Source organism: Callospermophilus lateralis, chromosome 16 (genome assembly GCF_048772815.1).
Source record: "Callospermophilus lateralis isolate mCalLat2 chromosome 16, mCalLat2.hap1, whole genome shotgun sequence".
NCBI lineage: Eukaryota > Metazoa > Chordata > Mammalia > Rodentia > Sciuridae > Callospermophilus > Callospermophilus lateralis.
In genome coordinates, this window is record NC_135320.1 from 34,454,646 (window position 1) to 34,468,672 (window position 14,027).

Here is a 14,027-nt window from a genome sequence, read left to right on the forward strand (position 1 = left end):
TAATCTGAATTTTTTAAGTGGGGGTATATTAACGTATAAGCATAGAATATACCTATAAGGATATGTATTTTATTTTTATTTATCAAGCCCTTATGGAGTGTTTAATGTATCTTAGACACTATCCTGAATGCTATACAAATACACACTCACAGTGGGAGATGCCCTTGGGACTATGAGAAGATGTTTGATTTGTTTGTTTAATCTATTGTTTCAATTCTTTTAACCATGGATGTATAATACCTATTTAAAAAAAAAAAAAACGGCTTTGCAGGTTTTTAAAATTGTTTTTGCCATACCAAAGATCTGTTGACAAATCAAAATATTCAGTACTTATTTATTTGATTTCTCTGCAACATATGACTACCACCTAGTGCTTTCAGTCTTTCTCCAATCCTCATTTTTGCAGATATTCCTTTCCCCTCCTTCCTCGTCCATCCTTCATGAATCTTATCTGCTACTCACATCATGTACCAATTACACTGCTGAGATATCTCTGGGGTCTTTCCCCTCTCCTTTCTGCCACCACAGTGTTAGTTTAGACCCTTGGTATCTCTTTTTGGTGGGGGAGGAGGGGAGTGGCACCAGGGATTGAACTCAGAGACACTCCACCACATCCCCAGCTCTATTTTGTGTTTTATTTAGAGATAGGGTCTCACTGAGTTGTGTATACACCTCACCATTGCTGAGACTAGCTTTAAACTCTTCTTGATCCTCCTACCTCAGCCTCCAGAGCCACTAAGATTAAAGGTGTATGCCACTGAGCCAGGCCTTCAGTATCTCTTGAGGAAACAACTCTACATGCCTACTGGCTGGCCTCTCTGCCTTCAGCCTCACCCTAACCAAATCCATTTTCCACATTATTTACAAATTATCTTTTGAAGAATGCAAACTAGATCATTTCATTTTCATGTTCAAGACTTGAATGACTCTTCAAGCTCTTTACTTCATATAAAAATGGTGGCCTCAACTTTTCCTGACTTTCCAGACTCATCCCCGTGTACCCTAGGTTCCAGTATACAACGTTTGTTTTATGATCCAAACCCCTCACTCCCAACATCTAATGGTTCATTCCTTGAGTGTAAACACCAAGATTCAGTAACCCTGTTATCTTTAGTTTTAATGGGTGTAATGGTTAATTTTATGTGTTAACTTGTGGAGTCATAGTGACCAGATAATTGGTCAAAATTTATTCTAAGTGTTTCTCTGAGAGTTTGGGGATGACATTTACATTTATTTAAATTGGGGCCTTTTAAATAGAGTTGACTGCCCTTCCACATAAGAATGGGGTTCATATTATCAGTTGAAAGCCTGAGTAGAACAAAAAGCTGCTCTCCTGGAGCAAAAGGGAATTTCCCAGCAGATTGCCTTTGGACTGGAACTGGAACACTTTCTTTCCTGAGTCTCCAGCCTGCCAGCCTATCTAACCAGACTATAATACCCTCCACAATCAAATGGGCCAATTTCTTAAAATAAATCCCTCTGAGTGTTTGTATATGTGCATGTATGTATGTGGTTGGTTCTCTGGAGAACCCTAATACAGCTTGTATGCAAGAAATGTTTTTCAAATAAATAAAATTAATTAATAAAATTAATGCTGATTTTTGTCTTGTTTTCTTTCACTTAATGTATAAATAAGTGTCTGTGAAGAGATGTATTTTGACATATTTTTATAAATTACTCACCAGTTTTAAGTCAATACAAATGTGTTAAGTTAAAACAACATATATACAATATAAGATCTACAGAAACTGGAACATATGTTAGGTTTCACGTTACAAATACTTTTAAAAGAAAAAAAAGCATTAACTAGCCAGGTTATAAAAACAAAATAGAAATTGCTAGCAATACTACACAAATGATTTTTTAATCATTAAAAGAATCATGGCTGCCTCAAAAGGAAACATAAAGTTAAATATTTTTTAACAGATAACTTTATTTCTTATTCTAAACTTCATAAATTTGTTTATGGAGAAACTAAAGATATCTCTGAAACAGAATCCTTATGTAAGAAAGGCCTGATCAAAAGCATATCAGTTTTATAAAAGTACTTATTAGGCCTGTTTCATTATGAATTTCCATATAAATAAAACATTGAATAATTTCTACATATGCATAGATAAAATAAGTTAATGCAAAATAAAATTAAGCCAACTCTCACCAAGTTATCTGCCAAACCCTGAATTCAGGGTTCTGTGCATCTCTTGCAACAGAGGTACGTGTTAATGATGTCATTAACTGCTGTAGAAGAAATTGGGGACCATGAACACAGGTCTTGGCAGAAACAAATACCCTCTGAGTTTATCTTTAAATTTAAAGTAAACAGAAAAATCACTTTATAGAGTGTCTGTCTAATATAGTTCTTACCCTAAAGGGATACGTCAGAATTCTTATTTCTGTGTTTTCAGCTTAATTCCCAAAATAAAGGCTAAAACCTCTGTTTTTAAAAGGTGCAGATTAAGACTACGTCTATAGACAAAAACAATTAACTGACAAAAACAGTCATTCAATAAGTTAAAAATTATTCAACTAATATTACAGACTATGTACAATCATATAAAAATTTTTATTATTACCTAATTGTAAGATTATAAATACTAACTAATATTTCATCTTACCCCTTAAATAGATGTTATTTTACACCTGGAATATCTGTCTTATATAAAGATAGAGCACTGCCTCAGAAAAAAAACTGACACCTACTTTAATACTAGTCATAATCAGAATTTGTTAATCACTTTAATATTCTGACAGAAAGCACACAGGCATGTAAGCTTTATTCTTACCTTGTCAAGTTGATCTTGAAGACTAGTGGATGCTTTATAACCAAGTTGTAACAGCATTGCTTCTGCAGCATTTTTTTTGGCTATCTTTTTATTAGGCCCTGTTCCAGTAGCAACTTCATTGCCTATCTTGACCTGATAAAATTAAAGAAAGAAGTTAATAATAAGGGTGTTGACAAACAGGAAATCCTTACATTATAAAGCATTGTATTCCACTCTAATATTCAAAAATAAAAAGCTCAGTCCAAAACAAAATAGGAAGATAAATCCCACTATTTTATAGATATAAATGAAAGTACACACACACAAAAAAAATACAGAAAAATGGTGGGTTATCCTGGAGAGCAGTCTTATAGAGGACATTTTATTGCCTTACAAATTGATATATTATTTTATTTTTAAGCAGTAAACTTGTATTATTTAGACAAGCAGGAAAATCAGATTTATATCTTAGCATAGAGTTCATGTTGCTTATTACACATTTAGTATTCTTTATTTCAATTAATGAACTGAAAAGGTTGAAATCCATATTGATGTCATTTAAACCAATATTCAAATTGCATTGCAAGTTTACAAAGATTTTATTAAATAGTTTAGAAAAGAATTAACACACAAGGGTTAATATAATATGGTGGTTAAGAATAAAGACTGTTTAAGTTAGATTGAGATATGAAATTATTCTACTATTTCCTGGCTGTATAAACTAGTGCGAATTATTTAACATCTATAAGCCTCAGGTTCATCATTAGTAAAGCAGGAATAATATTAACTACCTTATAGTATTCCTTTGCAAATTAAACAAGAAGTCAGGTGTAGTGGTATATGCCTGTTATCCAAGCAACTTGGGAGACTAAGGCAGGAGGATAGCAAGTTTGAGGTTAGCCTCAGCAACTTAGTGGGTCCTCAGCAACTTAGTGAGACCCTGTCTCAAAATAAAAATATAAAAGGCTGGGTGGGGGGGATATAGCTTGATGGTAAAGCATTCCTGGATTCAATTCCCAGTACCAAAATTAAAAAATGAACATTTATAATTCTAAGCAGGAAGTGTGAATCAGGTGGTATAGCGATTCCGGATTTCAAACTATATTACAGAGCAATAGTAACAAAAACAGCATGGTACTGGTACCAAAACAGGCGGGTGGACCAATGGTACAGAATAGAGGACACAGACCAATCCACAAAGTTACAACTATCTTATATTTGATAAAGGGGCTAAAAGCATGCAATGGAGGAAGGATAGCATCTTCAACAAATGGTGTTGGGAAAATTGGAAATCCATATGCAACAAAATGAAACTGAATCCCTTCCTCTCGCCATGCACAAAAGTTAACTCAAAATGGATCAAGGAGCTTAATATCAAATCAGAGACACTGCATCTGATAGAAGAAAAAGTTGGCTCCGATCTACATATTGTGGGGTCAGGCTCCAAATTCCTTAATAGGACACCCATAGCACAAGAGTTAATAACAAGAATCAACAAATGGGACTTACTTAAACTAAAAAGTTTTTTCTCAGCAAGAGAAACAATAAGAGAGGTAAATAGGGAGCCTACATCATGGGAACAAATTTTTACTCCTCACACTTCAGATAGAGACCTAATATCCAGACTATACAAAGAACTCAAAAAATTAGACAATAAGTTAACAAATAACCCAATCAACAAATGGGCCAAGGACCTGAATAGACACTTCTCAAAGGAGGACATACAATCAATCAACAAGTATGTGAAAAAATGCTCACCATCTCTAGCAGTCAGAGAAATGCAAATCAAAACCACCCTAAGATACCATCTCATTCCACTAAGATTGGCAGCCATTCTGAAGTCAAACAACAAGTGCTGGCGAGGATGTGGGGAAAAGGGTACTCTTGTACATTGCTGGTGGGACTGCAAATTGGTGCGGCCAATTTGGAAAGCAGTATGGAGATTCCTGGGAAAGCTGGGAATGGAACCACCATTTGATCCAGCTATTGCCCTTCTCGGACTATTCCCTGAAGACCTTAAAAGAGTGTACTACAGAAATAGTGCCACATCAATGTTCATAACAGCACAATTCACAATTGCTAGACTGTGGAACCAACCCAGTTGCCCTTCAATAGACGAATGGATAAAAAAAATGTGGCATTTATACACCATGGAGTATTATACAGCACTAAAAAATGACAAAATCATGGAATTTGCAGGGAAATGGATGGTACTAGAACCGATTATGCTAAGTGAAGCTAGCCAATCCTTAAAAAACAAATGCCAAATGTCTTCTTTGATATAATGAGAGCAACTAAGAAAAGAGCAGGGAGGAAGATCAGGAGGATAAGATTAACATTAAACAGAGACATGTGGTGGGAAGGAAAGGGAGAGAAAAGGGAAATTGCATGGAAATGGAAGGAGACCCTCATTGTTATACAAAATTACATATAAGAGGTTGTGAGGGGAATTGGAAAATAAACAAGGAGAGAAATGAATTACAGTAGATGGGGTAGAGAGAGAAGATGGGAGGGGAGGGGGGATAGTTGAGGATAGGAAAGGTAGCAGAATACTACAGTCACTAATATGGCATTATGTAAAAATGTGGATGTGTAACCGATGTGATTCTGCAATCTGTATTTGGGGTAAAAATGGGAGTTCATAACCCACTTGAATCTAATGTATGAAATATGATATGTCAAGAGCTCTGTAATGTTTTGAACAACCAATAATAAAAAAGAAAAAGAAAAAGAAGTTAAACAAAAAAAAATGAACATTTATATATAGTAAACAAACAAAATAATCCATATCAACATACTATTAAATCAATCACAATTACTCAGTAAACAGCAAACTATTCCACAGTTTTATTTTGTGAGTAATTTAAACACACATGTGTTGCAAACATACATATATTTACATATACAAGAGTCATCTTACATTCACATGAACATTTTCTGAGTTGGGCAATGCTGTTTAAAAGATGCATGTGCAAATAGATAATACAAATATAAAAATTAAGTTAGAAATCAGAATTACAAGGAGACACAGAGACAGAGAAAATATACAACTATAGTGGGATTTGTTTTTATTCAGTAATCTCAGAGATAAAAAGTTAACCACAACTGAGAAAATGAAAAAATGCAATTCTAAATAATCCATGGGTAAAAGATGAAATTCCAATAGAAATTAGAAAGCATTTTAAATAAACAATAAAATATATCAAAACTTGAAGGATGCAGCAGGATCTAGAAGAAATGTGTAGTCATAATAGATTAAAGAAGGGCATAAAATGACATAACATCCATCTCAAGAAGTTCCAAACATGCAAAATCAAACTGAGAAAACATAAGAATAAATACAAGAGCAAAAATTAAAGAAATGAAAAACAAAATACAATAGAGAAGCTTAAAAAGCCAAAAGCTGGTTTCCTTAAAAAGTTAAAATGATAAACCAAGTAAGACTGATCAAGGAATAAAAGAGAGAGAAAGACACAAGTAAGAATGAAAAGGGAAATTACCACAGCTTCTGTCCATAAAACCATAAGAATCATTTTTTATTTTAAAAAACTATTTAGATAAAATGGAAAAGCTGTTCAACAATACAAGTTACCAAAATTCCACAGAAAGAGTCTATAACTGAATAGAACTGCATAACTACTAAAGAAATGGTTAAGCATTTGCCTGGCATGTATAAGGGGGGACAAGGGGGCGGTGGAGGAGGAGGGCGATATGTGAATATGTGAAAGGCAAACAAAAGCAATCAAAGGAATGTACTATATAACAGGATGAAGAGACAAACCAATTTGATCATCGTAATAAATGAAAAAAAAGTTTTTGATAAAATTCAAAATCCAACCTTTACTCATGATGGAAACTATTAGCAAACTAGGAAAAGAAGAAAATTTCCTTAATATGATGAAGGGAATTTTACAAAAAATATACAGCAGACCTCATCTAACACTGTACTTAATGTGGAAACTTAAAGATTAGAGCTGGGCACAGGGACATATGCCTGTAATCCCAGCTACACAGGAAGCTGAGGCAAGAGGATCACAAGTTCAAAGTCAGCCTGGGCAACTTAACAAGGTCCACAGCAACTTATCAAGACCCTGTCTCAAAATAGAAAATAAAACGGGCTGGAAGTATAGCTCGGTGGTAATCCCTAGTAAAGAAGAAAGGAAGAAGGAAGAAGGAAGAAGAAGAAGAAGGTGATGATATGATGATATTTTGGATGAGAAACAAGAAAACAATGCCTTGTCATTTCTAGTATTTAACATTACTACAAATCCTGAACAGAGCAATAAAAAAATAAGATAAAGAATTAGACAGGGGAAATGTCATTATTTACAGTCACTTATAAGAAATCCAAGAAAACCTACAAGTAAATTTAAGAATGAGAATCCAAAAAGCTCTCTGTATAAAAATGTCAATATACCAAAACCAACTGTATTCCTATATTCCGTCAACATTCAAGTAGAAAATGAAAAATATTAAAAGATTCTATTCACACTAAATGAAAACCAGAGACCTAGGAAGTGTAGGGAATGTACACAGCAAACAATAATGATTAATGAGTAAATCCTATTAGAATGATTATGCCATGTTCATGGATTGAAGAAAATAGTAGTACAACGATTATCATTTCTCTTTAAATTGACATATAAATTCAATGAATTCCAGTCAAAACTCCACAAATACTTTTATGATTTTGACAAGCTGATTACAAAATTTATTCAGTAATGCAATGTGCTAAAAATAGCCAAGATCCTATGGCGAAAGAGATGAGAGCACTTATTTATCTGGCTCTTTAGACTTATTATAAAGCTAAAATAAAGGAAGACTGATTGCATTTAAAATTACTTCTTTTATTAAAAAAGCACTATTAAAAAATGATAGTCACAACACAGAGGATGACATTTGAAATGCCACATAACTCCCAAGGGCTCACATCTTAGAATATATAATGGATTCTTATAAATTTGTCTTATTCATTTTTTTTAAGTTGCTAGAAAAGAAAAATCAATTGAACAGGTGATCCACAAATCAAAAGTTGAATTGTGTTACCAGATGTCACTATGTTTTGTACAAAAAAAGAAAAAAAGAGAGAGAGAAAGCTTCATTAGCCACATGCCACTTTAAAAAAACACTTCACAGAGCCGCCGCCCACGCCTGCAAGGTAGGCCGACCTGGGACCGACTGGGAGAACAGGCCCATCAGCCCGCCAGCGTGGTAGACACATCACCCCAACTGGTGGAAGGGCCCAGCCACCGCCCGCAAGGTAGGCAGACCGCGGGTCCTGGAGAAGGGGCCCAGCGGCCTGCCAGCCTAGTTGAAAGATCACCCTAATTGGAGGAAGGGCCCACCCGCTGAACGCGCCTGCACAATAGGCAGACCTGCGACCTGGAGAACAGGCCCAGCAACTCGCCTGAGCGGTAGACAGACCTCCCCAGATGGAGGAGCCCAGCCTCCCGCCGGTGAGGTACACAGACCACTCCAACTGGAGGAGGGGCCCTGCCGCCTACCCGTGCGGTCACCTGATGGGGCTCTTGACAAACATAAGGTTTCCCCAACACCCCCACCTCATCAAACACCTTGTGAGAAAACCTGATGGAACTCATCTTGGAAAATCCCACCAACCCTTAAAACCCACCAACCGGTTGACTGGCTTGGCTACCAGTGCGGTTCTGCAGCGGATCAGGCACCTGGGTAACATCTCAGAGAATAAGAGTAGAGAGGCCACAGGTGGAAGCTCAAATCCTCTCACACTGACTACCACCACCATCCTGAACCCAGAGACTCAAGCTAGGAATAGACAATGCCACCAACTGGAAGAAATGAAAACAGAGTTCTGAGAGACATTTTTTTTTCTTTTTTTCTTTCTTTTTCTCTCCTCTCTCTCTTTTCAGCCATTCACCCAGTCTCCTCTACCCTTCCGCCTCGGGTCTTCGCAACCTCAACATATGTGAAACCAAAAATTGTACACGAAAAAAGTCTTTTAACAACTGAATCACCAGAATAATATACTATAGAGGAACTGCATATGCCCCACCTCCCTTCCCCCTTTTTATTCCTTTTCTTTTTTCTCGTATTTTCTTCTTCCTGCGCTCTTTTCTCTCCCTTTCCTTGTTATCTGTTTTCCTCCCTCCTACTCCCCCTATCCCACTTGCAACCCCCTAAATTTTACTATTCTTAAGTAGGGTAATCTTATAAATACAGATAGGAATTTGAATCTATACATTCTTCCATAAATTACCCATCTATTGGTTAGAGCTCTCCAAAGTTACTAACTTAGATTAACCCCATACCCTCACTCCTTTCCCCATGAACATAACATCCTACACCTGAAATCCAGTTTCTTCAAGCTACCAGAAATGGTATGCCTTTCATGAAACTAATGACTATATTTGTAAACGATAATCGTAACCAATATTTGTAGACATAAAGTCTAGCTATAAATGTAGTAATAAGGAAAACGTGTGCTTAGATGATGTACTATTGATATTGAGAACTGTTAACATTGTCTTTCTCCAAAAAAGGGAGACGTTGCAACTATACAAGAGCAATATAAATATATAGGGGGAAAATTCAATAACACAATCGTTTCACCAAGCAGAAAGAAACGCGAGCAGTATGAAAAGACAAGGAAAGAAAGGACCACATGCAATGCAGGTCAATTCAACGTTAGAAGAGGTAATATCTGCAGCAGATGGAATGTCAGATAAAGAATTCAGGATATACATGCTTCAGATGATCTGGAGTCTCAAAGAAGACATTAGACAGCAATCAGACAATGAAAGATCACTGCGACAATGAATTACATACACAAATCCAAGAAGCAAAAGATCAACTATACAGGGAGATAGAGGTTATAAAAAACAAACAAACAGAAATCCTAGAAATGCAGGAAGCAATTAACCAAATTAAAAACTCAAATGAGAATACTACCAGCAGAGTAGAACACTTAGAAGACAGAACATCAGACAATGAAGAAAAAGTATTTCAACTTGAAAAGAACATAGACAGCTCAGCGAGACTGTTAAGAAACCATGAGCAGAACATCCAAGAAATATGGGATAACATAAAGAGACCAAACTTAAGAGTCATTGGGATTCAGGAAGGTATAGAAGTCCAAACCAAAGGAATGAATAATCTGTTCAATGAAATAACATGAGAAAACTTCCCAGACTTGAAGAATGAGACAGAATCCCAAATCCTAGAAGCCTACAGGACGCTGAATTTGCAAAATCATAAGAGATCCACACCTAGACACATTATAATGAAGATGCCCAACACACAGAATAAGGAGAGAATTTTAAAAGCTACAACAGAAAGGAAGTAGATTACATTTAGGGGTAAACCAATCAGGATAACAGCTGATCTTTCAACACAGACTCTGAAAGCTAGAAGATCCTGGAACAACATATTTCAAATGCTGAAAGAAAATGGGTTCCAACCAAGAATTGTGTATTCAGCGAAATTAAGCTTCAGGATGGAAGATGAAATTAAAACCTTCGATGATAAACAAAAGTTAAAAGAATTTGCAGCTAGAAAACCATCTCTTCAAAACATCCTCAGCAAAACATTACAGGAAGAGGAAATGGAAAATAACAATGAAAACCAACAGTGGGAAGTAGTACAGAAAAGGGGAAAAAATAATCAAACACAAAAAACAAAGCATGTTAAGTAACATAAATAAACAAATATGGCTGGAAGAACAATCCATATCTCAATAATAACCCTAAATGTTAATGGCTTAAACTCACCAATTAAGAGACACAGGCTAGTAGAATGGATCAAAAAAAAAAAAAAAAAAAGATTCAACAATATGCTGCCTACAGGAGACGCATTTGATAGGAAGGTGAAAAGTTGGGAAAAATCATATCACTCATATGGACTTCAGAAACAAGCAGGAGTGTCCATACTCATATCAAATAAAATAGATTTCAAGCCAAAGTTAATCAAAAGGGATAAAGAGGGACACTACATACTGCTCAAGGGAACCATACACCAACAAGACATAACAATCATAAATATATATGCCCCAAACAATGGTGCAGCTATGTTCATCAAACAAACTCTTCTCAAGTTCAAGAGTCTAATAGACCACCATACAATAATTATGGGAGACTTCAACACACCTCTCTCACCACTGGACAGAACTTCTAAACAAAAGCTGAATAAAGAAACTATAGAACTCAATAACACAATTAATAACCTAGACTTAATTGACATATATAGAATATACCACCCAACATCAAGCAGTTACACTTTTTTCTCAGCAGCACATGGATCCTTCTCAAAAATAGATCATATATTATGTCACAGGGCAACTCTTAGACATTATAAAGGAGTAGAGATAATACCATGCATCTTATCTGATCATAATGGAATGAAACTGGAAATCAACGATAAAAGAAGGAAGGAAAAATCATGCATCACTTGGAGAATGAACAATAGGTTACTGAATGATCAATGGGTTATAGAAGACATCAAGGAGGAAATTTAAAAATTCTTAGAGATAAACGAAAACACAGACACAACATATCGGAATCTATGGGACACAATGAAAGCAGTTCTAAGAGGAAAATTCATTGTTTGGAGTTCATTCCTTAAAAAAAAAAAAAAAAAACAACAAATAAACCATCTCACACTTCATCTCAAAATCCTAGAAAAAGAAGAGCAAAACAACAGCAAAAGTAGAAGGCAAGAAATAATTAAAATCAGAGCTGAAATTAATGAAATCGAAACCAAAAAAACAATTGAAAAAATTAACAAAACTAAAAGTTGGTTCTTTGAAAAAATAAATAAGATCGACAGACCCTTAGCCATGCTAACGAAGAGAAGAAGAGAGAGAACTCAAATTACTAGCATACGGGATAAAAAAGGCAATATCACAACAGACATTTCAGAAAACAGAAGATAATTAGAAATTATTTTGAATCCTTATACTCCAATAAAACAGAAGATAGTGAAGGCATCGATAAATTTCTTAAGTCATATGATCTGCCCAGATTGAGTCAGTAGTATATAGACAATCTAAACAGACCAATATCAATTGAGGAAATAGAAGAAGCCTTTTATCAAAAGACTACCAACTAAGAAAAGCCCAGGACCGGATGGGTATACAGCAGAGTTTTACAAAACCTTTAAAAAGGGAAATTGCATGGAAATTGAAGGAGACCCTCAGGGTTATACAAAATTACATACAAGAGGAAGTGAGGGGAAAGGGGAAAAAAAAACAAGGGGGAGAAATGGATTACAGTAGATGGGGTAGAGAGAGAAGATGGGAGGGGAGGGAAGAGGAGGGAGGATAGTAGAGGATAGGAAAGGCAGCAGAATACAACAGACACTAGTATGGCAATATGTAAATCAGTGGATGTGTAACCGATGTGATTCTGCAATATGCATACGGGGTAAAAATGGGAGTTCATAACCCACTTGAATCAAAGTGTGAAATATGATATGTCAAGAACTATGTAATGTTTTGAAGAACCAACAATAAAAATTTTTAAAAAATGCAATGAAAGTTTAAAAAAAAAACACTTCACAATGATAATGTACTGAATATTAACTGCAAATACAAATAAAATATTAAAACCAAGATTTCAAGACCATGGTTTTAATAAAGACTGGATAGATAAAATTTGAAAAGGAGGGTATTTTAAGCATTCCACCTCATTCCCAGTCCCCACCATCTACCAACACATAAGGTAAGCATCCTTCAAATTTCTTGGCTGCACAATGCAGCAATTAGATCACTCAAGCAATTCTGAATCCCTTAGTCCCCACAATGGTTAGGTAGGCAGCTCACTGTCCTAACTAATTTCCCTGATAGCCCATGAATTCATGATTTTGGCCTTGCTCCATCTATTACATCCATTCTTCTAAATTTTGTTTCTAATTCCATTTGTCTCCAATTCCCAGCAGTTAATGGACTCTGGCTGCAAAATGTAACATAAAATTAAAAGATAGACATTAAATGATAAACTCTGGGTACATAACCCGTGTGAACTCACAGGCCCGTCAAAAACTCATCTTGTCTATTCTAACATGTCCTTGACACTAATATGTATCCATCAAGTTGACAGGTTTACAAGTTCAAATGTAAACATCACTTTATTTTCTGCTATCAAGTTCTAGTTTGTCTTTCCCCCATATCTCTATTCCAACCTGAGGATTTCTAAATGTTTTCAATAGCTTTATCAGTTTTTAATATAAAGGTTAGAAATACCTGCATCACAAATTCTCGACGTCGAGGCATTCCTCTTTCTGAAAGCAAAACATAATCTGGTTCCTTTTCTTTTTTGGCCTGTTGAATTTGAGCCAGGCGACTAATGGGGTTCATTCCTTGACCATATTCTGGTCCAGCCTACAAAATAATTAAAGAAAAAAATTTCAAAATAAGCCTAGAAAACTTGTTATTGGATCATTAAAGAAACCATCGTTCTCCCCTCTATCTCTATACCCCTAAAGTGTGACTGCAGAAGGTAAACAAGAGTCATTTATGAAGATTTATGAAGGCAAATCATAAAATATACCCATAAATAAGGCTTTTATGGGATTTAGACTTACAGGTCTTATAAATAAATTGGCTCAACCATGTCTTAAAAAATCGATTCAATTCTTCAGTATGGTATAGTTGCTTCACAACTTCGTATTCACAAAAAAGAATGTGAGAGCATAAGCCATGGACTGGGAAGAGATGTTTGCAACACACATATAACTTAACAAGAAATCTCCAGTATTCAAATTGTGTTTTTAAAAACTCCTAAGTGGTATTAAGAAAAAGACAATATAAAAGGGAAATGGGCAAAAAGATGACAGATATTTCACACACACAAAAAAACATATATGAAAAGATAACTTCATTAGAACTTGAAAAATGCATATTAAAACTACAGTGAGATACTAGTTCATCCCTCCACCCACCCAGTTTATCAAAAATTAAAGTCTAACAGCACCAACTGGTGAGAATGGGAAGTAATATAAACTTTTTTTTTTTTAAGATGGGGTCTCATCATGTTACCCAGTAGACTTTTTAAAAAATTTAAAATTCATAAGCCAATACTAAAATTTGTGTGAAACTACAAAGGACAAATAACCAAAACAACCTAAGATTCAGAGTGCCTGATTTCAAGATTATAAAACTATAGTATTCAACACAGTATGTGCAGTATTGGCATAAAAATATATAAAGAAATCAATGAACAGAATTAGCATCTGGAAATACACACACACACACACACACACACACACACACACACAGTCAACTTATTTTCAGAA

The 14,027-nt window shown here is 35.3% G+C and overlaps 1 protein-coding gene across 14 annotated transcripts in view; it reads right to left on the minus strand.

Moving 5' to 3' along the window:
• The window catches only part of Stau2 (staufen double-stranded RNA binding protein 2), a 311,629-nt gene that overhangs the window by 171,692 nt on the left and 125,910 nt on the right, over positions 1 to 14,027 (minus strand). For all 14 annotated transcript variants that reach the window (XM_076835703.1, XM_076835702.1, XM_076835711.1 and 11 more), the window contains 2 exons: positions 12,976 to 13,113; positions 2,784 to 2,915 (listed from right to left, as the gene is read on the minus strand). In XM_076835703.1, the coding sequence (XP_076691818.1) occupies positions 2,784 to 2,915; positions 12,976 to 13,113 (270 nt within the window). The remainder of the gene's footprint in view (positions 1 to 2,783; positions 2,916 to 12,975; positions 13,114 to 14,027) is intronic.